General features: G+C 37.8%; 1 protein-coding gene across 2 annotated transcripts; it reads left to right on the top strand.

The window, feature by feature from the left end:
* The first annotated feature begins 9,600 nt into the window (after positions 1-9,600).
* PPDPFL (pancreatic progenitor cell differentiation and proliferation factor like) lies at positions 9,601-16,360 on the top strand. Of its 2 annotated transcripts, none has more exons than XM_027674144.1 (4): positions 9,601-9,616; positions 12,964-13,382; positions 14,386-14,485; positions 14,899-16,360. In XM_027674144.1, exons 2-4 carry the CDS (start codon positions 13,025-13,027, stop codon positions 14,909-14,911), a joined length of 471 nt encoding a protein of 156 aa, XP_027529945.1. In that variant the 5' UTR covers positions 9,601-9,616; positions 12,964-13,024; the 3' UTR covers positions 14,912-16,360. The 2 variants fall into 2 exon arrangements, with proteins under 2 accessions (XP_027529945.1, XP_027529940.1); XM_027674139.1 differs by lacking the exon at positions 9,601-9,616 and adding an exon at positions 14,206-14,295 and having other exon boundaries at positions 12,958-13,382.
* Positions 16,361-23,416: the final 7,056 nt, after the last annotated feature.

The following is a 23,416-nucleotide window of genomic DNA, read 5'->3' as shown; positions in this document are numbered from 1 at the left end:
GGGTAAATGTGAAATGACTGGCTGCTCTTCAGCAGCGCCCTAGGAAAATTGTGATTTTCAGTTACGATCTGTTCAGTCAAATTAAAGTCTGATGACTGCCTCAAGATGTTCATTTATCACCCAAAATAAATCAAACGGAGAGAACAGGCAACAATACGTGATTGTATTCAAAGACAACGCATCAGCACCTATGGGTAAAATTTCTAGCAGCAGCCAGATAACAGGGGCTAGAAATAAAAGTGCAACAATAGATCACATCAGGACAGGATATTATAGAATCTCATCTTGGTTCATAAATATAAAATAATGAAGTACACTTTCATGGTCTTACCTGCCAAACTGTATTAAAAACTTGAAAAGATGTTATTGTTGCCTGTTAAAGCTGAAGATTTGGTCAAAAAATTAAACAGATTGTACTGAAATGGGTAGACCTGCTTTTTCTATATATGCAGACCTGAAAAAAAGATGAAGAAAGATAATAGAGTATGTAATGCTCATTTTTAAATTATGATTTCCTCCTTGATTTTTGTTTTTGGATTCAGATTAAAATCTTATGAAACCTTTTGGTGATCTTCAAATTTGAAAGCTCTACTAGCAAACCTGAAATATTCCACAGAGCTATGGTCAGTTACCATTCAAAAGACCAGGAAAAAAAATCTGAAAAATTAGGTGAAAATCTGTGTGGAATTACAATTCTTCCTCCAAGCATTAGTTGGAAAGCATAAAGAGTGCTTGAACAGAAAGTCTGGCTACCAGATGGAGGATCAAGGTAATTGGAGATAATGCAGATTAACAGATGGAAGCCTAAGAAACTGCTGAAAACAAAACTTTAAGAAAGTAATTTTTTGTACCAAGCCCTTTTCATTTTTCCTTCTTTTGCAAAATGTGCAAGATGCAAAGCAAGTATGTGCCCAAAGTTGACATGGAAGTGCTAGGCTGAGTATTAGAAATGCAAAAAGTACTTCTTTCCCACATGTCAAACAGTTTCTCTGTAAGTTGGTGCAGGCTTGTGGGCTGTGCTCCAGCACAGTAAGATGTGCCCTTCTCAAGCACTGATATGAAGGACTTCTATTTGAATTTGAATTTGAATCAGCACTGAGCTTCACAACAGGAGAAGGTCTACACCACTGGTCAGACACCTGTATATATGTACACAACCTCATTCCTTGCAGGACTCTAGAGTACAAAGCCTAATTTTCCATGTTGTTCAGTCTGTGAAATGTTCCTGAGGGTGGACTGAAAGCAAACACTGGCAGAAAAACTCTGGAAGCACTCCCACACAAAATCTGAGTAGCTCGCCAACTGGATCTTCCCTACTTAGACTAGGACCCCTGGATGAGAAACGTTTTTGAAGACTGCTGACAAGAAGGGACAACTTAGTTAGACATGAATGAGAAACTGCTTCCAGGTAAGGCTGCACAATTGAGGTAGAATGAACCTGTGTATGTGCTTAGGATTTGTGAAAGAACAAGATAAATATTTCTACTTCTACAGACCCCTAGGCTAGAAGAGAGCTCCCTACCCTAATTGCACAGTCTCTGAAATACTCATTACATTTCAGAGAATGTGATAGCATTTTCATAGAAATGACATTTTCTAGGAAGGACATGTCTTGCTCCCTAGCACCTCAATAACCATTCAGACTTATCTATGTGCCTGCAGTCCCCATGGACACAGGAGTCAGCTGTCTGAAGAGGACATGACTATCTGAACCATGCGTGTAGGCACCTACACATCACAAGTACCAATTTCACTGGGATGAGTGTGTTCCCTCTTGTGGACAAGAAAATGCAGTAATTCTGAAACCTGTAGTAGATGTGTGCATGGCTCAGTCTTTAGTGCATGAATTGCATGTGGCTTCTCAGCTCATGAGGCTGTATTAAGCACAGGCCTTGTACAGGGAAAAATGTGGGGTAAAATGTCACCGTGATATCCTACCCAGAATAGATGAATGTGCTATCCCATCTGAATATAACAAAGATGTTCAGGGCAGCGTAGACTTTCACCAGACAGGAAAGTAGCAACTGTGGCTTGCAGGCTTTCATTGCATCCACAGCCTCAACAGATTTGCTAACACCAGATTGCTGTGTCATGGATCTATAGGAGTCTGGCAGAAACAGATTTCAAAAAGAAATGCCCATACGTTTCTAGATTTGGAAAGGGGAAACAGAAAGAGGTGTGATACCTCTCCAGTAATGAGCAATTTTTGAGATAGATCCATGAAGATAATCTTTTGTGTCCAGAAATTAGCAATACATGAATGTCAATCATCAGGAGAGGCTCACGATGCATATTCAGAACTATTAAGACTTGGAAAAACTGAGTTTGATGGTGACATCTGTCATACTTTTGGTGCATCAGAAAACCACAGAGTTTCAGTTGGTGCTGACACAACTTTTGAAGAGTGCAGTCTAGGAGATTCAGTAGCCAAATGGCCTCCAGAAACCATACAGGGGGATAGGTTTTACTGTCCTTGAATCTGAAGATACTTGGAGCTTTTTGCCACCTCTGTTGTCCTTTGTCGGTCCCATAAGCTGTAGCTTGCTGTAATACAGTGATCACAGTGCAGATGCTGTAAGACAGCAGCAGGCAGTGGTCCTAGAGGCCCTGTAGTCTGTGCAAGAGCAAAAGACGTCTTTCAAGGGAGGTATAAGAGCTTGCATGATTGCAATCATGGCCTTGCGGACTTTGTCGTTGCCAAAGCAGGAACATACCTGTGGCAAACTAAGGGAATAACTGCAGACACAGACAAGGCACTACAGCCTAGGGCCTCCTTACTATAATCATGGGAATGGTGCCAACAGGTGTTAATTCTGCCTGCTTGCCTTGCAGCACTACAGATCTGTGAAAGAAATAGCTGAACAGGAAAATATCTACATGTCAGATTTCCACGCAGCTCAGATGGGTATATATATAAGACTAGTGCTAATGATTACTTGCTTCCAGATCTTCAACTCTACTAAAAAAAAAAGGTGAGGTTTTTTACGTGCCTATTAAGGTTGTGTTTTTTTCCTCCTACAAGCCCAAAATGACAAAAATTACTATAATGATCCTTTGGTAAGATGCAAATTTGCAGAAAATGGAATTTGGAGCCATAAGGCAACCAAGAGATGTTCCTTTCCAAGCTGAGCTTGCTGCCAGTTCAGAGAACAGGGTGAGCCAAATTTCATTTAGTACCTGGAAGAGCACAGCAGGGAAACCACAGGGAGAGGAGTTTGCTCACTGGTAACACAGCTGCTTCATAGACACTCTTGTGCTTCTGAGGTGCTGCCAGGGCCACCTTGGTCATTATTGTTAACCCTACTCCTTTGGCAGATGCCTCCACTTGTTCAGCCTCCTGTTTTTGAGTTCCAGTATTTGTAGTGAGGGGGTGACAGGACCAAATTACACAATTAGCTCCTAATTTCTAAGGTTACTTAAGTAAAACAAAAATGAAAGGTTTGACATGGATTGAGTGCTTGAGTTTAAACAATTAATTTGAGAAACCCTAAATAAATAAGTCAAGAGAAAGGAGACAGTGCTTTTAAAATTATCAAAATGCTATCAATTTCAGAACTATCAAAGTTCCTATTAATTTCAAAGCCATAAAATCACATACACTTTGATACAAATCACTGTTAGAACAATATTTTGCAACTATATTTTGTGATAAAACTGGAAAGTTTTCCAGTAAGATTTTTTGATTGTACTTTTGCTCATTTTTTGTACCTCTGGCAAATTAAAGAAGTCATTATAGTGTAATAGAAAAGGACATAATTTTGGACTGAGTTACAATTGAAATTAATTAGGTTAATGAACTGTGTCTGAATCATTGCTTTCATACTCAGAAATGCTGTTTGGTTCAGATCGTATTTTATGCCTCTGTTATAAGTACTACACTTTCAGACAAATCAAAACCTGTAAAACTGTATCTGTGATATACAGACAAAATCACAGTAATTACATGCAAAATTTAAGTGTCTGAGCACAGGATTTGTTCATACTTGTTGGCTTTTAATTTATCTCTGACTAGCTGTTCCTACTCTATATGCCTCTTGTGACTGATGTGCAACTATCTTGTCTGCATTTGCCTGAAATTCTGCACATTGCAAATTGTGCATAAAAGAATATGCTTAAAGATGTAAACAACTGAATTTGAACTGCACTTATTTGTGGATATTTTCTTTAATGAGCTAATTAGGAAACAACATTTTATTAAAAAGTTACAGGTTTTAGGAAATAAAATACAAAAGTGGGTTTTTGAGGATGAGTGTCTCCAATAATATTCATAAAAAAAGCTTTAACATCAGGTGTTTGGGTCACCCAAATGAGATTACAGAGCTAGAGCTCTGTTGTTAAACCAAAAAATACCTGTACCCAGATCCTCAGAAGTATTTAGAAATACTCCTCTTGTATTCTGTTCAGGCACTGGTCCTTCCAAAGGCTGACAGCACCAAGCTGGTGAGTTATGGAGCAGATGTGTGAGAACTGAAGCCAATGCTGAGTAAATGACTTCGTTCTGGCAGCTTGCCTAACTTCAACCTTGCTGCGCATGACCCAGCTCCAATACCAAAGCTCTTTCAGACACACAGAACTACTTTTTCCCAAAGGTGACGTGTAAGAAAACTGCAGCTGTAATGGCAAGCTGCTCTTTTTAACAATTATTTCCCAAACTGCAGGCCAGTACCTTTCTGGCTGTCCTGAAAGGGCTTAAAGTGGATTGGTCAAATATCATGTGGCAGCAGTTCTCTCTCAGATTGGCAGTAGCTGATACAGTAACAAGTGATGACTTGCGGTTGCAGGATTGATAACAACCCTAAACTGCTGACAGAAGTTAATTTTCTCCAAAGTGAAGGAGTGAATATGAATACTTTTAGCCAATTATAAGAGATGGACTGATATGGACTGATAGGGAAGATCTAAGCTGCTGGAAAATCTATTGGAGCCAAGTGAACCAAGCGGAGGTGATTTTTTCAGAGTTGCATAACCCTGTTCTAGATATTTCTAAATTCTCTTGCTGTGTTCAAATAATCTATTATCTGCATTTGTTCTGACAATGATATGTAAAATTTATCCAGCACTTCTACCAGCTTCTTTTGCTCCGACTTTTCTCTGGTTATACAAGCAAGTGAAGCACTACAAAAACAGAAGCAAAGTTGGTTACAAAATGGGAAAAAAACCATAACCCATAATAATGCAGACATGAAGCCTCAATCATTTGAGTTTGACACTTTATATTGACTGAGAATTTACAGAATTTGTCAGGGATGAAGACAGACAATGAAAGATTTGATCACATAGTTTTTCTGTCCTGAAGAGAGCCTGCTTTCTGGAAGCACAGAGTAGGTCAAGACACTGCATGGCTCATTTGTGGATAATAATGAGATCTTCAAGCATTTAATGGGACTTGTAGATAATTGCAGGTATCAAAGAAAGGCAAATGTTTGAAAAGCGTATATCTATTTCCACATAAAAGTCTCTGATGGCCTTCTTTTCATAGACAGAGTATCACAGAATATTCCAAGTTGGAAGGGACCCACAAGGATCATCAAGTCCAACTGTCAAGCAAATGGCCCATACAGGGATTGAACCCACAACCTTGGCATTATTAGCACCACATTGGATGCTGGCAGCGCAAATCTCCTGTTTTACGTGGCATTCTTATTACTCTTATTCTAAAACAATTAGGATTAGATGTGAAATGATAGCATCTCCTCATTTCTTCAGTCATTTGCTGAGGCTGTCAAAATGCATCCAGGCAATATCAGTTGCACAGGGGAATTTTATCTGTATTACCATATCAATTTCACATGGAAAGAACTCGTGACAGTTACTCATGTCAACAAAATAATCATTCAATCATAACTCTTATAATCATTGTAAATGGCAACTTTTAATCAAAAGCAACAAATCTATTGCTTCTCTTGACCTGACAATCTGCAGACAACAATTTTCATTCCATTATCAACTACAGTAGTGGTACTGTTATTAAATAGACAGTATTTTTTTTCAGTGACTGAAAGAATGAAATGTATGTATAAAACATCATAGAATCATAGAATTGTTTGGGTTAGAATGGACCTTAAAGATCATCAAGTTCCAGCTCCCAGCCATGGGCAGGGACACTTTCCACTATACTAGGTTGCTCAGGTAACATCCAGCTTGGCCTTGGACAGTTTCAGGGATAGGGTATCCACAACTTTTCTGGGCAGCCTGTTCCAGTGTCTCACCACCTTCACATTCTTTACTATCTTCACAGTAAAGAATGTCTTCCTAATATCTAATCTAAAGCTACTCTCAGTTTGAAGCCATTCTCCCTTGTCCTGTCATGACATGCTCTTGTGTAAAGTCCCTCTCCATCTTTCTTGCAGGCTCCCTTCAGGTACCAGAAGGCAACAATTAGGTCACTCCTAAGTTTCCAGGTGTCTCTGGATGGAATCCTGTCATTCAGGTGTGTCAACCACACCGCTCAGCTTGGTGTCACCTGCAAATTTGCCAAGGGTGCACTTGATTCCTTTGCCTATGTCATTAGTGAAGATATTGAATAACTGGTCGAAACACAGACCCCTAAGTGACACCACTTTTCACTGATGTCGATTGGGACTCAGCCATTTACACTATCCTCTGAATGTGAGCTAAGGCCCACTGTCATCCCTGATTTCCTCCTGCCTGCTGCCTGTGTTGCAGAAGATAAACTTCTATAGTAAAACTTCTGAGAAGTCCGTATCACAAGATTTGTGAATTGTTAATGCCGAGCAGTGCACATTATGAAAGGCTACAGTTTCAATTGCAGCATTGTATTTTTTTGGACATGTATGATCTATTAAGTTTTAGAGAAACTCTGGATTAATGGATCCCTTGCCATCTTTCATTTCCTCTTCTGTGTTTCTAGGACTGTAAACCTGTACTTATACTGTTTTGAGCTTTATCTGTACTGGTTTAGCAGTAGTGAATATGACCTCAGGTTCTCAATTGCGTGTAAACAGAATATCCTGACACAGACAAACCAATTACATCCACATTATGGCCCCAATTTGGTGGGATGTTTGTGGGTTTTCATTGCAGAATTTGTGGTATGTTTGTATATTTAAAGCTGTCTGCCTCATTCACATCCTGAAACTATGAAGCATATTGAAAAGAAGAGGTCCTGTTCTCTGTGGTTACTCTGGAATTGCTGAAAAGAAAGATAAAATCTTCAATTAGGAATCTTTCCTCATGGCTATCTATGCCCCCAACCTATTCTATGATTCTGTGAAATATAATGTTTTTCCTGTCTTGAATTCAAACAGAGTAATTTTCTGCTAGTCTGACCTTCAGATCTTGGGTTCTGGCATACCTGAACAAGATACCTCTAACTGTTAAAACTAAGTTTCCAGTTCAAAAATGCAGTCTCTGTCTGGGCTATATTTCTTTCTCCTTTTCTGAAAGCCTTTCTTATCCTTTTGTAGTTCCTCACTCTGTTCTTTATGCTGTTTTCTATTTTGGGACCCTAAATTTCACGAGAGATGGGTGTGCTGCCTTGTAGGAGCTGATCATACAAGGAGACGAAGCCTTAGGAGCCCTAGAATTACTTTGAAAGACAAGATGGATCAACAGACCTTTAACAGTTCAAACATGTTTATCCAAACAGGATAAGGGAAAGCTAGGTCAAAGACAAATTACAAACTTAAGAAAGCAAAACAAGATAGGAAAACAAGAGCATGCAGATAAGATGCACAGTACATCACATAACAAACAAATCATGTCAACAAGAGCTTCCAGAGATAAACATGAGGATATGTAGACAAGGGGATGTAAAGAAGTCCCTCATTGTCTTTCCTCAGCTCCAGGAAATGCTGCCAACTATACCTTCATTGCCAGTCAGATGAGTTTATAGTTAGAATAAATTCTGCTGGGATGCTGGGCGCTTTTATCTTGTGAAGTGCTCAGCTTGGCTACCTTTCCTTTCTCATGAAGTCAGCTTGAAGTGTAGTATCAGTATGTCATGCTTAGAGGCTCAGCACTGGTGTCAGTTTGGACTGAGACTGGGATGAATGGTTTCAAAAAGAAGTGGCTTTTATGGTTCTTTTCTCTCTTTCTCTCTCTTTTTTTTTTTCTCCTAAATTGTCACAGAAGCAGAGATTGGCAGTACCTGTTCTCTGCTTTTTTATTGTTAACATGTTGCATATTTAAGGCAGAAAACACTCCCAGTTGTCTGAATGGGACTGTGCTCCAGCTCTTGCTGGACTAAGACTCGGCACTGTAGCAGCCTGAGCAAAAGACTTTCCACCAGCAGCATTTGTGGAGATGGAAACTGTATTAGATTAAGATCTAAGGAAATACAATAACCGGACCCTAATTAGCCATCTACACAGAAATTTTGAACATGGTATGTTTGCAAATGGATGCCCAGGAGAGACTCATTTGTTTGCCAGCTTATCGGGCTCTGGATCTCTTACACTAGGCAGCAGTGACATCACATTAAATTGACTAACCCTAGAATTAATGCCAGGGTACCTTGTCAGGGAACAGAACATGATTGTCCATGCAATTAAAATATTAGAAAGGTCCTGGAATGGCTTAGGGTTTTCTCTGGCTTCTTCCCAAAAAATTCCCAAGCAGCTTGGGATTTAATGCAAGCAAGAGACAATTCTTCACAAACATTTTGGATGTAAACATATTACTTTGCAGTATAAAACAGTGTGGCTAGAGACTATTCTATACGAGTTGTCTTCAGGGCCAAAGAATGGTACCAAGTATATTTAAACTACTAGTTCAGACAAATTCTAAGCGTGTGGAACTCTAGAAAAAATGGTGGAGTCCCTAGGTCAGTCCTAATGATGTTTGCACTTCTGAGGCTGGCTGGTTAAATTGTGGGAGAAGAAGGAAATAACAAGTATAATGAACTGAAGATCTGACCTGATGTTGTTGTGTGATAAATCCTCCACAGCCAGCATTTCTCCTCTGCATGCTGGTATGATTTGTGAGTGGATTAACACCTGCATTTTTCTTCAGGTGTCCCAGTACAAAATGCAGCAGGTATCTGAGACATATGAATGACATGCTGGATGTGTTTAACGCAATAAAGAAGATGGAGATATACAAGGACATACTGTGTGTGTTTACTGTATAGTGGCTTTGGAGGAGACAAAAGGAGAACAAGATGTTACAAGAATGAGCCTCTATGCCAGGCTATTTGGTCCTCCTGATAACATGGCTTTCATTAAATGTAGGGCTAAGATAACTGTCATTTTCTTGTTCTTGGGTGTGTGTTCCCATTCACTACAGCAGAGTAAGCTCCTAAAGTAACAATGAATGCAAGTGCCAGAACTCCCAGTAAGGAACCACTTTGACTACCAGGAGTGGTCATTACTAAAAAGCTTATGATTTGCAGTGGTGCCACACACTGCAGTCATGAAGAAAAAGGCCTTTTTTGTCCCTTCTATGCTCAGATTCTCCCAAGCAGCTTTATGGCCCTGTGTCTCTTTCGCAGGCTATATGCAGTATAAATTTCCATTCCCCTCCCAACTCTTACTCTGCCATTTAATTCTTCATCAATACCTCAAATTCTCTTGTTTTTGATAGATGAGCCCTGCATTCCTGGTGAGCTGTTTGGCTTGGAAGAATATTTGAAGAGTAAAACAAATAAATGAAAATGATAAGTGATGGTACTGGTCCCTGGAAGTAGCTAACAAATCAAACAGGTTTCAATAATAATTTTTGCATAGCAAAGTTTTGTTACTTTATATAGTGGAAGTACTTAATTTCTTTAATGCAAGCCTCTTTTACAGACTCCTTCCAAAATTTCACAGAACAGGTATGGAAAATTATTTGTTGAGATAGCAAATAATTAGAGTCACTGAAAGATCCATGAAGGAAATATTTCTGAAAATTCTCTAAAAATGTTAATACACCCATTACAAAATACTATCCAGGAAAGTTCAGTCTTCTCATGGAGAGTCATTTCATGACACAATTCCCTTAAAATAAGAATGATTAATAATGATTAATAATTTCTTTTAAAATTTGATTGAAATGCTAATTGCAGATGAGTAATAAGACTTATTAATAAAAAGATAAAAAATTTGCTCTTCCAGAAGATTGTTTTGTGGGAAAACTCAATCTTCATGTTCCAAAACTGTATTTTTCTGCATATCCACGTGGAAAGATACTTTCACTCAAATTGTTCATATCTCTCTAAACATTATTAGAGTACCCATACAGTCATTCAAAGAACACAGCCATGAAGCAGCACTCTACAGTTTCTGATGCCACACTACTCTTACAGAAGTGTAAGTAACATGGAAAAGTAAAAAATTTTCACAAAAGTTCATGAAAAGAAAACATCCAAACCAAGTCCCCAGAAAGATTGGCATCACGCTTACAGATATTCCAGGAAGTGAAAGAGTAGGCAAGTTTATTAGATAAACCTTGTCTAGTGAATAATTAACAGGTCAGCTTTAAGGTCAAGCTTAATATAAACTCTTTGTTTGGTTTTGTTGTTGTGACTGTGATGTTTTACTTTTAATGTCTAATAAAGGGTTATACCAGGTAATCCTCACAGAATTAGGTGGGAGACTTATTTATTTAATGGGTCATATTGATTTAATTTTTAAATTTAAGTTACTGTTTTGATAAGTGTCCATGTTTCATGGGATCGCATATAATTCAGTGTTGTGCCCATTTTATAGTTAAGCATACACAAATGTTAAATGAACACTGTTGTTAAGGTCACAATATTAGTCAGCCAAAAGGCTGGAAATGTATATGTTCTGTAAATGCATTTTTATAAAATTGCAGATTATATATTATTTATTTCATAGGGCCCTTGCCTCTTTTTGCATAAATCAGGGATATGAACTGAGTTTGTGATGTCAGAGAGATTATGGTAGGCATTTAGTAGGATTTCATCCATATTTGTGACAGAATTTGAGTAGTGATGCAGCAAAGGCTTCCAGGGAGAAAAGAACAGGTCAGTGGATAAGGCAATTGAATTCTGTCTTGAAAGCTAAATTGTAACCTTGCCCCTGAGTTTGTAATTGATGCTATGTGAGTTACTTAGATTTATCATAGGTAGCCACTAACCATTTTTTTCAATGTCTGATGAGAATCTGATTTATCAACATGCTGAGTACTTAAATCTGGATCTGAAGTGAATGACAGTTATAAGTGGGTAAATGAAGTATGGCATAGTGCTAAATAGTTATAAAAAAATAAAGGCCATGAGAGCTCTCATATGAGACACCTAAGATTTCTGGATTCTTTTATCTTATCTCCTTTGGATCTCAGAATTCCCGTGTGTTAACTGAAGATAATAGCATGCTTTGGTTTTGTAGTAGTGCTTTAAAATAAATGTGCCAGTGTTTTAGAAGTACTCTGCCAGAATGACCATGTAAGAAAAAACACTGGTGAAATCTGTAGTTCTACATTCAAAAATTCTGCATTCTTACTTGAAGGAAATCTAAGAGATAGAACATAATGCCAGATTGAGTGAGAGAAGTAGTGGAAAATTTCTCATTAAATAAGTACTTCCTATTCCAGTGCAATGCATGAAAGAAGTGTCCAGAACAAAACTGGTAAATGGCCATGTATGTTAAATGATATAGTAAAATAATATGCGTGGAGCAGGGAAGCAATTAAAAATTTCACAGACCTGGTGTTCCCCAGCTCTTGAGTGTTTTGGCATGGCTCCAAAATGAATGAATATTTGTGGTGTTTGCAAGAGTACTATTTAAGTCAGTGTTCTTGCCAAATACAGTGCCTAGACCATGGATATGTTAAAGCCTAAACGGCTTTTCTAATAGTGTCCTTGACAAACGTATGAGTAGATTTAAACAGGATTTTAGAGCTAAAAGAGAATGGCAGATGCTATTCTTGATAATGTTACTAGCTCTGTGTAGAACACAGTGCTATCACTGCAAACGCCCACTACCACGGCCCAAGAGGAGCACTTCCTATGACTTTTGGGGGAGAAGCTTCCCTTCTTTCAGAAATGGATCTGACAGTTATATAGAGTGCTCAGTGTGAGGGCATTTATGGTGCTGCAAATGTTTATTGCCCACAAATAGAACAAGAAATGTTGACCATTTCAAAATGGAAATTCACTATTAAGACAGGAAAAGAGGCGATTGCTATATGACAAGCTAATAGTTCAGTTACATTTACGTGTCCATTACCAAGTAGTAGGGATGTAATTTCCTACTCTTACAGTGCTTTTTGACATAACAAGATAAACATATGAGGTAACTGGAGCTAGTACTTGGTACCAAACCATCTGCAAAGTATTTTCTGTGTCAATCTTGCAGATTTCACAAAGATGAGCCTTCAAGCTTTGCTTGGGAAAGACCACAATGTTGTCATGACAGAAGGTCAATAAAAAGGCCTAGGAAAATACACAATGCTTATCTGTTACAACAGCTGTATGAGTATTGTCTTACGAGCAGTGTCCCTGTGGTATGGTTTATACCCTTACAAATATGCTAGGAGCTATTATGAACTATGTCATTTGAGATAGAACGCAGTATTTAAGCAGATGCGTGGCAGTGACATGGTATCTCACACCACATATGGCTGCATTCTTACCCACAGCTCCTGCTAGGAAAAAAAAAAGAGAACAAACTTTTTGTCGTGCAGTAGGAGAAAGTCAAATAGCCACAGCTGTTTGTTACTTTTTCTGTTGATCATTACGAATGATAAGGACACACACGAATGATAAGGACAGGTTTTGCCACGATATAGGATTGCAACAATGTAAAGGAGTTGTGCAGTTATCTGTGGGAAAGTAAAAGTTATTTTGTTATCTATCTTGGATCACCAAGTTTTTTACCAAGACTAGGTGATCGTGGGTTTTGCTCTTTACCATGAGAGTGGACATCATTCCTCTGGCTTAATTTTCTTTAGCGTATATGCGCAGTCATGTTCTAAACAGCCGTGTTTTTGCATAGCCAAAAATCTCTACCGAAACAGGTGCCTGTCTGCTCACTCCTCTTTTCCCATTCCCCACAGAGAATAACTAAAGCTCCGGCTCTTAGTCCCCGCCTGTGGCACTCCAGAGAAGTGCTCAGAAATGACAGGCAGGAAGAGAGACCGAGGGGATCGGGGCGGGGATGCGGGGCTCTCCGCGGACCGTGCCGGGGCGACCCGAGCACGGGGTAGGCGACAGCAGCCAGGGGCTCTCCTTCTCCTCCTGCCTCCTTACCTCTCTCCCTCTTTCCTTCCCTCCCTCTCTTCCGTCCCGCCCCACCGCCCCCTGGGCGGGCCGCCCGCCGCGGCCCATATAGGAGCGGCTCGGGTTGCTGGCGGCACAGCGCATCCTTCCACCCGCGGGCTCCTCTCGGAAAAGAGGCGGATTCCCCATTGCGCCGCTGCCATGGCCTCGGTACCCTCCGCCGGCTGCCTCCTGGCCAAGAACCAGTACTACAGAAGTGAGTGCTCAGAGGGGCAGGGAGCTGCCTGTCGTCCACAAACACACCCTCCGTTCTTCTCCCCCTCTTCCCTTCTCTCGGACTAAGGAGCTCTTCTGGAGGAGGAAGGCTGAGCTCATCGAGCCTCTCCCGAGGAGATGCCCGGGTTGTTGGCACTCGGGAAAGGTCAGAAGGTGTTTCAGATGATGTCTGGATGAGCTAGAGGCAAAGGCATGTCTTTATGCAGTAGTTTTTAATTTCTTGGAGAGGTTTTCATACGAAGGAATTTAGTGTTAATGAGCATTTGCTTCTAGCTATTTACCTATTCACAGCTTCTAGCTGTGCTTCATATTTACTTTGCAAGCTTGAACGCAACACAAAATCAATTCACATTTTGTTTCTAAATATGTGAAATAATATGGTGTATTAGGATTCCATTGTACAGGATGGACACTGTTGTGCGAGTGTAGTATATAGTTGTATTACAATGGAAACTATAGCAATTAGGTTGTTTTGGACTTGAATGTTCAAGTATAGACTTTTTTGTTTTGATAGCAATGTGGAGGATCATAAGCTTTTTCAGTAATTTTGGTAAAAGTTATCCAGATAGATCTCAGTATATTTTCAAGTGAAGCATAAGTAGACTGAGAGATGAACTGATATAAAAGTTTTTATAAAAACAACTGTAGTAAAATGGTGTATATAATATAGAAGTTATACTCTGTTGCTCAGTAAACTTGATTCCTTCAATATAGCAGCAGGTCTGAAAAACTCTTGACATAGAAATAGAGTAGGCTCTCAAAGCACTTTTTAAATTATGTGTGTCTCTGTTTTCCATGAACAGCAAGACTGAACTCTGAATCCAGCGTTTCTTCCAGCTCCTCCTGCTGTTCAGATGCTGTGAACGTTACAGACCAGGAAAAAATATTTCACGGTATTCTTCCCTTCATTGAAACACTCTTCAGTTTTGCCTGTTTGTTATGCAGACAGTATCTAATAATGTGGTCTTTTCCTCCTTTGGCAGGGTTACCTGACTTAATTGATAAATATTGGTGGATAAAAAGTTTCTTCCATAGTGAACCATCTCCACCACCTGTTGGCAGAAAAACACTATCAGCAAGCAGGTGAGTTCTGTTTTTACAATGGTGGGGAAAACTTATTGCATTTTCCTTTTGCTCTAAACAAGTCATAATTCACTAAAACCCTCTGCGGGGTGCAATGCTATTTTCATGACTTACACTTGGAGTATCTTTTGTTCAGGGGTATAGAAGCTTCCTGTGTTTTCATTTTAATAAATGGAATCATATGCTACTACACATTATGAAGGTGTTACAGTCTATTACTCTTTCACATTTATGGTGCTATTTATTTAATCTTCTACCCATAGAACTTGCACACCCATTTATACAGTTTACCAATTTTACTTTATGGTAAAAAGATGATACTAATGCATTTGAAAATACTTAAACACATAAATATCTTTGAGGATAATACAATGAAAATTCTACTCATAACAGTTTTATATGTATTTCTGCAGTACCAACAGTTGAAAAGAATAGCGTGATGGCCTTACTGACTGAGATGCTATGTACAGACCGGTTTTTCCAAGAGGCTTGGGATCTTCCTAATGTCTGGGTTCAGCTGCAAGAAGAAAACAAAACCTTTAGGAAAGTGGAGAAGTGTATTTTCAAAATATTTGTCAGTAGCTTAAATGATATTGCTTAATGGATATGTCCATGGCCCACTGTGTTCTTTACAGAATTGTATGATTTGAGATGTCTCTCTAATAGAAGTAACCAGGATTATATATCCAGATGAACTGAATAATCAGAGAAAAAATTACAATAAAGGTAAGATATTGTAGGTTTAGGAGAAGAATCTGTGTTGGATGACTGCAATAGGTTAAGTTACCTTTAAGATATCAACTCTACAGGCAGTCACACTGATACAAAGATTCAGATCTATAGTCCGGAGTAGGACTGCTATATTGTACATGTCTTCCATCAAGTATTTGTGTACCAGTTACAGAGAGTAAGTTTACAAGAATGATTGTCAATTGCTTTGATTTTAGAAAGCCCAGTTACATGAAGAAACAGTAATCTGTTTGGCCTCTTTGATCAAGGAGGGTGCATAGATCCTAACCTCAAATATCCACGTACAACTTTCATTCATATCTATGCATGTTGGTTTCTGAGGACAGAATATAGGAGATGGACAAGGAACCAGTAATCCTAGTGGACACTGACATTTTCCAAGGAGAAAAGCAACCTTAATCAGAGTTCATACTCCCAGCTCCATTTTAGATTTCTCTCATTCACTTTGTTGTGGCTTGAAGAGCTACTTGTTCTTAGTTGACTAATTCTATCAATATTCTGCTCTCTGTCAGCTTAGTTATGTGCTAGATCTGGCAAAATGTTCCACTCAAGGTAATGACACTGTTATTATCCAAGTCTATCTTTGTTGTGATTCGTGCTCTTGAAAGACACTGTACTATTGCAATGCTGAAGACCAAATGAAGCTAATTAGTACATCAGATTACTTATTCTACTGGGTATGACTGAAATGCATCAGAGAATATGGCAAATAACATATTTGGCTGGATGATAAAATTTGTGTCAATTATCTATGTAACTCTTTGATGTATTATCAGTAAACCTGCCTGATGTTTATCCATCACTGGATGAACTAACAGTAGCCAATATTAATGTAACCAACATGTTTTTACTATGGGTTAACGGTTGTCATGGATGTGCATAACTCCAAAGTGTATCAAGTGGCTTCTTCAGGAGGCTTACAGTCTCTGTGAAGACAAAAAATGCATGGCAGGTGACAACAGACAAGAACACAATTCTGAAAGCATAATTTCAAGGGTCTTTAAATTGACTTGTTATGTGTCTTACTTTACTTCTATTGTATAGTTTTATCTTTCTCCTTTAAGTGTACAGAATGAGCTTTTTTATGCTAAGATTTTTTTATTAATAAATATTTAATCAGTAGTTGGTCTGATTTTTTTTTTTTTTTGGCCTTCAACAACAACCTGGTGTTCCATGTTTCTTGTGGTGCAGTTGGTGGGTGGTCTGGGAGTTTTTGGAATGTATATGTATTTTTTTTTTTTTTAACTTGAAGAATTTGTAAAATTTAAAATTCCCTCAGAGGTCTGTGTTGTGTGTGTCACATTCTTCCTTTAGTCACTTCAAAGTCTGATGTGAGGTGAAAAAGGAATGCAGGCTAGGAAAAAGACCCTAACAACTTTTTATATAAGATCATGTTGTAAAGGAAGAGAAAAAGACAACTTACAAGTTTCAAGAAGGTGATTATGTCTCTCTTTGAAGATGTTTTAATCACAGGAGAAATATTATTACACATGAGAAATATCCGTTTCAGAATTGACAAGCTTCCCTACTACTTGTTGAGCTTAAGGTGTTTCTGTTCTTATATAGTCAAAAAATGGGGTGCAGAAGAGGCTTAAAGAGCTGATAAGCTGTTAAGACCCACAAAAAAATCAAAGCACTTTTGTTGTTGGGGGGGGTCAAGGCTGGCAGAAGAAAAGGGAGACTGCATGTTCTTTACTTTCATCTCCTTAGGTTCTCTGAGCTACTTGTTTTTGTAATGGCATCATGCTGATAGAAACCTCTACTCTAGAGAGGTGTCCTCCTGCCATCCACATCACCTTTTACTGTGATCAGCTCAGCATTGGAGCAGCACCACTGACAACTCGTAGTGATTTCTGTCAGTTCTTCAAAGTATGCAATGAATCAATTCAATTAAATAACTTCCAATGTTGCTGTAACAAACTCCTGAGAGTACATGGGTTAATGGGACATGAAAGTGCTTGCTATCAAAGGGCTGCATCTTGTTACTTCATGGTAATAGGGAAATGTTAATTTTCTTGATTTAAATGCCAATACAATGTAACTTTGGGAGGAGGGGAAAGCCAAAGTTTAAAAGATTTATAGAGAAGCTGTGATAAATACGAAGGGGAAGCTATATTGTATAGTTTAAATACAACTTACAATAAGAAAAAATAGGAAAATAATATGATTTCATATACCTATCTGGGCAAGACAGGTACAAATGTTTAATTACAGTACAAAAAAATGCTTTTTCCTGTTATAAGATCTACAGGTAGAGATTTATTTTGATGAAGTTAATTTGTGTGTTGCTATCCATCTGGAAAAAAATGAGTATCAGAAACAGGACTTGTGCCAGTATGGAAGTATTAAGTTAGATCCAATTACCAAAACCAAATTAGGAATGGACAGCTGGACTTGAGAAAGACTTTCTTTTTTTTCCTCAAACATGCATATAGCAATGATATTTAATAATGGGCTTCCATTTCTTTCCTAAGAGAAAACTGAAGTCATATTCTCCCGATCCTAGTACTACTCTATTTTAGGAGTCAAAATAAAAGAAAAATCTTATATAATTTGTTTTGGTTCAAGAAGGAAGAAATCTTTCTGTTGACCACATTTGGAGAGAGAAATTCATTATAATGAAATATTTTTCCCCCATTTGTTGTGGTTTGGAAGAAAAGCCATAAAGTTACATTTCTTTCCAAAGGCTTTTTTGCCTGTATGTGAGGTAAGCAATACTACATATTGAGGATGGACAATAGTGAGGATTAACTCTAAAGACTATAGCTATTGCAGTCTAATGGGATTTTTTGGCATAATTGCTTTTTCTGCAGAAGCAAGAATGATAAACGAACCCAAGTAAATAAAACTGGTTTTCAAATAAGAATGAAGAGCAAATCAAACAGCAAGTCAAACTCATTTTGAGTTGTTAGGAGTAAGTAATATCTCTGTAATTTATTTGTTAAGGTCACCTCTTTGTGATATTACAACATTCTGATATTTTAAAATAATTGCAAATCCCTCTTTATTTTTTTCATGATCTTAACTAATCATGTATTATTTCTTCTTGAAAGCAGACTCTCTATAATTGTCACTTCTCAACTCTTCCATGAAGGAAAACCCAAGCAGGGTTTATTCAGCCATTTCTACCAGGATTAATGCTGTTTGCAAAACATTTCTCAGATTATTGCACTTACAACTGGTGGCTGAAAATTTTGACCATGACCATGTTAGGTGCCCTGGTTGACTCTTCAGTGATGGAGGGATTTCTGTCACATCTCTTTTGTCATGCACTCTGTCATATGCCATTTTAAGCTGTTCTGGCAGTACCAAATGTGAAATATACTGCATGTAATCACTGGAAGATAGGTCTTTGTAATAGAAAGAGGCTATCGCTAATGGGGAAGAGAATCATATCAGTGTATTGGGAGGAAGTTGTGGAAAGGCATATTTTTCCTTTTTTCCCCATTCCATCTCTCTCAGAAACTGGGAAGAAATAGATCAGTTTTCCAAACCTACACCAAAAGAGAAGATTCAGATCCTGATTGCAGTACTCAGTGATATGTGCAGAGGCACTCGATTGGCTTTTTCTCAAAAATGGAATTCCAAAAGTGCTTGTAGCCAAAATGGCAGGGCATGATCTGGACAGAGATATACTGCTAGAGTAACTCATAACATGAAAAAAAAGGACTCATGCAGTCAAACAGTTTCTTTTCTCAGCTGTATTAGCCACTGCATTTCTTTCAAACTTGAACCATCTTTGGCTTCAACAAAATTAATTTTCATTTATACCTGTAAAGCAGAACCTATAATCTCCCTTTACATATTTCTTTGAGGTAGCCCTACTGGATGCAAGATAAAACTGTTTTGTCAGTTTGTAGAGGAGCACCAAGGTACAGCTTGATGTCAATCATCCTACAGGGATCATCTCCTGGGCATACTGAAGCCAAGATGTCCAGGAGAAATGCATCAATACCGGAAATAGCTTTTTAAAAAGACATTATTCAGATTTTGTTTTCTTTTTGTTTTGTTTTCTGGGTTTTTTTTGTTTTATTGTGAAAAAACAGCTCATCCTGACTTTGAAGTAGTCAGTGATGGAGAGTTCTGTAAAACACCCTAGTAAAATTTTTAGGGGTTGATCACCCTCACTTTTAAAGGTCTTCCCCACTGGTACCAAATTGAATTTCTCTATGAACAGCAGTTCTGGGGTTATGCAGGAATGCATGACCCAAATAACGAGTAAAGTTTTAAAGTGCTGATTCCACCTCCTCTTGGAGGATCTTGACACTGATTTCCAAAGAGGTTGCATCATTTTGTTTAATATCCAGCTACACTGTCTTCAAGAAATATTTCAGCACAATAGGAGTGGATCAATAGGTGGAAGCAGCTGGAGATGTGCTTTTTGCTTCTGTGACTCAAAGCTAAAAGCCAGGCTCCTAGAGCATGTTTTGGACTCTGTAGTTTACAAACTAAGGGAGCCAAATGACAAGGAAAAAGGTGATGGTGCAGTTTGACATGGCATCAAAATGTTGGCCAGTTTGAAATCTTGGACCCTGAAGCACCACTCAATTCACTTGTAAATGGAATTTAATGAATAGATTTCTTAATATCACAAATAATAATATGTTTGAAGAGTTCTACTCATTGCAACTAACTACTTGTAAGAAATATGATAAAAATTAATCTTTTAAAAATTTAATTTAAAAAAAATTCAATCCTCTCTTTGATGACACGTATCACACATTTTTTTGTTTTTAATTCCATTATTACATTGTATATAGAGTCGCTTCTTCATCTTGAAAATAAACATTCTACATTTTAAATATATTTGGATATATCTTTCTAAGAACCTATACCTTTCACATTTCACTATCTCATAATAGTGCAGTAGTGAAAAGATAACACTAGGGGTAAAATACACAATGAAATAAGTTCCTTTGAATAGGTATTTTCCCATTGTATTGTACCCAGGTTAATTTAATGCTGTCATGACTCCAGCTCAGACTCACCATATATTTAAGTTCAGGTGAAACCGAGAGGCGCTATAGAATCAAATTGACAGGATGTGTTAGTGGCTACATGATTTCTCCATGGCAGTAGCAGACTGAGTGAAGTCTTGAATATAAAAGGCAAGGTAAATGTACGTTATATGTAGTAATCCTTTCACATTCTGTCACAATAAAATGCCCACCTGCAAACCCCACAATAACTTTAGGAAAAAAACAGCATAACCCTCCACCTAAAAATTCTCTTTCTTCTCATTTTGTGCTTTCCAGAAACATATTTTTCTAATCAAGCATTAGTTGCTTTATAATTCTAATGTTGTTGCAAAAGACTGGCAAGCTGAAATGCATTACACAAACAGATTGTTACTTTCACTAGTAGTTTTAATTGATGTTAAAATTATTGTCCTACATTAGTCTTATGCCATTATTGTTTAATGTATTTAGTGGGGGAGTTGTTCTCTGTTTATCTGTCAGCATGCTGTGAATGTAGCTGGTTTGTCGTCTGGAGAGGGCAGCTTTGTGGTATAAACACTTTTTAAACACCTACACGCCACTAAAATAGAGCTCCAGTTACTAAGCGGGTCAGCTCAGACCTTCTGAGGTAAATGTGCATAGGCTGTAACTCTCTCGTGTAAGGACTGATTTTTATTCTGCACTTTTACAACATAGCATTAAACATTAATCTTGAAAGGCATCAACAGCTAGGCATTATAAAATTATATGAGGCCTTTATGACTAATTCTGAAAATGGATGTCTCTTCTCTTCTCTTTGGACATTAAACATCCACAACATTTATTATATATTTTAAAGAAAGGCTTACCAAGAGTAAAGACTAAAATTTATTGGCTAAAAATTCTTCAGCAGGCCTTTTTCTGTACAATAACAGTCAAAAACTGATATCCTCTGTATATTTATCTTGCTTGCACTGACACCATTTAGTTCCACCCCCAAACAGGAAAGTCTCTTGAGATTTTTTTAAACCGGAGGCATTTCTTCTTCAATGTCACTTAATATTGAAATACACTGAAATCAAAAGTGCTTTGCATAATAAATAAATAAATGTAAATTCATTGATGGTGGATTTGAAGTAAAAAAACCCCAAAAACATCACAAGGTGAATGGTGTCGATAGTCATTTACAGTTACGTGAAATCTTAATGTTATGTAGGGAGCACTATGGCTCAAGGATTCACGGAGGTTAAGTTGATCTCAATGCTCATTCAATCTTTCTCCTCTCCTACAGTTGTTCTCTGAACTAATTAAAAAAATCAATGCAGAAACAAGCACTATTTTAGCACCTACAAAGAAATAATAGAGAAATGAGATAGAAAGGATAGCCAGGACAAACAGCAGTTCTTTTAATCCTAGAATGGATCAGCCTGTCTCCAGGACATACATCTTTCTGTCTCTGGTTAAGAAAAAAAAATGCCAACAAAACCTCACAAGTATTTTGCTGTGGCCAGGAAATAATCTAGATCATATTAGAAGCTCAGAAAGATCAGGTACTCGTATCATTTATATTGAGCCAACTCTAAAGAAGGAAAATGGATTGAAAGAATCCACAGTGTGGCTGTAAAACAGGGGGCAGGATTGAAGCACAATCTTTTGCTTCAATAAAACCTTGACTTTTAGGCTGAAAAATAGCATTCCTGAAACATGCTGACAGGATATGTTCCTGCGATGTCTAGTGGGAATTTTGTTTAAGACCTCTTTTATAGGCTAGTCTTCTCAGAAATTGCTTCTCTTGTCGGCGTGTTGTCCCATGTCTCCCTCAACCCTGTCCTCCCATGTTTTATGCACGTTAAAATAAAGTGGATGAAGTCTTTATGGGGCACATGGTGATGGACTGCAGGCAAGTAAAACGTCCTTGAGACATACCCCAAGTGTGTATCTAATTCAAAATGTTGTGAATTTCAGAGCAAACATAATTCTAAAAAAATATGTAGTATTTCAGTGAAAGAACATATAAAATATATGACAAAACATTTTGACTGCTCATAACAATGACTGTTACAAGATGCAGTGTGAGGAATAAATTGAATTTAACATTGACCTGCAACATCAGAGAGAGCAAAAATTTTACTAATCTCTGATAAAGCAACCCTAAAAGCAACAGTAAATTGCATATGGAGGCTTTATTCTCTCTTCCTTTCAACAAACAGCACTAGCAGTCATGTCCCTGCTTAGACCAGAGCCATCTGGGGCAGGCTGAGAGTAGGTGAGGAGGATGAATAAATGAAGCTCTAATTGACAGCTGCAGATTATCAGAAGGAAAATCTGCAGGTTTATCTAGGGTCTGGATTTAACATGATGAATTTCTCATCACAGAATTACTGAGGGTTGTTCACCCTTTTACAGTAAGAGTCAGACCTTTTTTTATTTATTTATTAAACCTGATGAACACTTTAGCTATAGGGACTGGAATCTCTACTGAAATGAAAATTCTCAGCCAAATGGACACTGAGAGAGTGATGTTGATAACTCTTAGTTCCTGAGAATTTATGCCTGAAACACAGCTATATATATTAAATATCATTTTGATGTATATTAGTTTAAAATAATCAAATTCATTAATTGAAGTTATTTTTTATTTACATAATTTACAATTTGAAGAATGACTATGCAGTGTATGGCAGAATATATGCAAGGACATATTTTTAGAAGGATTTCTTCTATTTTGGTATCCATTTTGTTGATGAGAGGAAAGCACTTTCAGTGTGGAAAAATAAAGGATATTTTCAGGATTGAAAAAACTGTACAGATGAATGTAAATTTCACTTAGTAAACCTCACTTTCATTTCTCTCATGTGAAGGAATGACCCTGGAAGAGTACCGCTTATGTTTGGCTGCTGAAATAGTGTACTACAAATACAAGACAAGCAGTTCCTCTCACATAGCTCCTTATTTCCAAGAAATCCAAGTACCTCTAGTATATACATAAATCATCCTGGACACTACAGTTGAAGTTACTGTAATGAGGCTTGCTTAACACTGTTCTATAATTAGTTAGAAAGTCAATTCAACATTTATTTCAAGTGTATAAGGGAGAAGCAGGTTCATGAATAGATAATAGACAAGGCATAAATTGTCTGAACACGTTAGTTTAAAAAAGTGTTCTTAAAATACTGTTTTATTGAAAGCGTGCATTTGAAGATCTGAGGTTATTCCATTTGCAAGTCGACACATTATGTGCATT

The sequence above is a fragment of the Neopelma chrysocephalum genome, unplaced genomic scaffold (genome assembly GCF_003984885.1).
Source record: "Neopelma chrysocephalum unplaced genomic scaffold, ASM398488v2 Primary Assembly neopelma1_22, whole genome shotgun sequence".
Classification (NCBI taxonomy): domain Eukaryota; kingdom Metazoa; phylum Chordata; class Aves; order Passeriformes; family Pipridae; genus Neopelma; species Neopelma chrysocephalum.
This window is presented reverse-complemented; position numbering and strand designations above follow the sequence as displayed.

Excerpts from the sequence above, each read along its gene's own strand:
- PPDPFL (XM_027674139.1), top strand. The coding sequence starts at position 13,025 with ATGACAGGCAGGAAGAGAGACCGAGGGGATCGGGGCGGGGATGCGGGG. Across the intron at positions 13,383-14,205 it reads CAAGAACCAGTACTACAGAA|CAAGACTGAACTCTGAATCC; the intron begins GTGAGTGCTCAG and ends TTCCATGAACAG. Across the intron at positions 14,296-14,385 it reads CCAGGAAAAAATATTTCACG|GGTTACCTGACTTAATTGAT; the intron begins GTATTCTTCCCT and ends CTCCTTTGGCAG.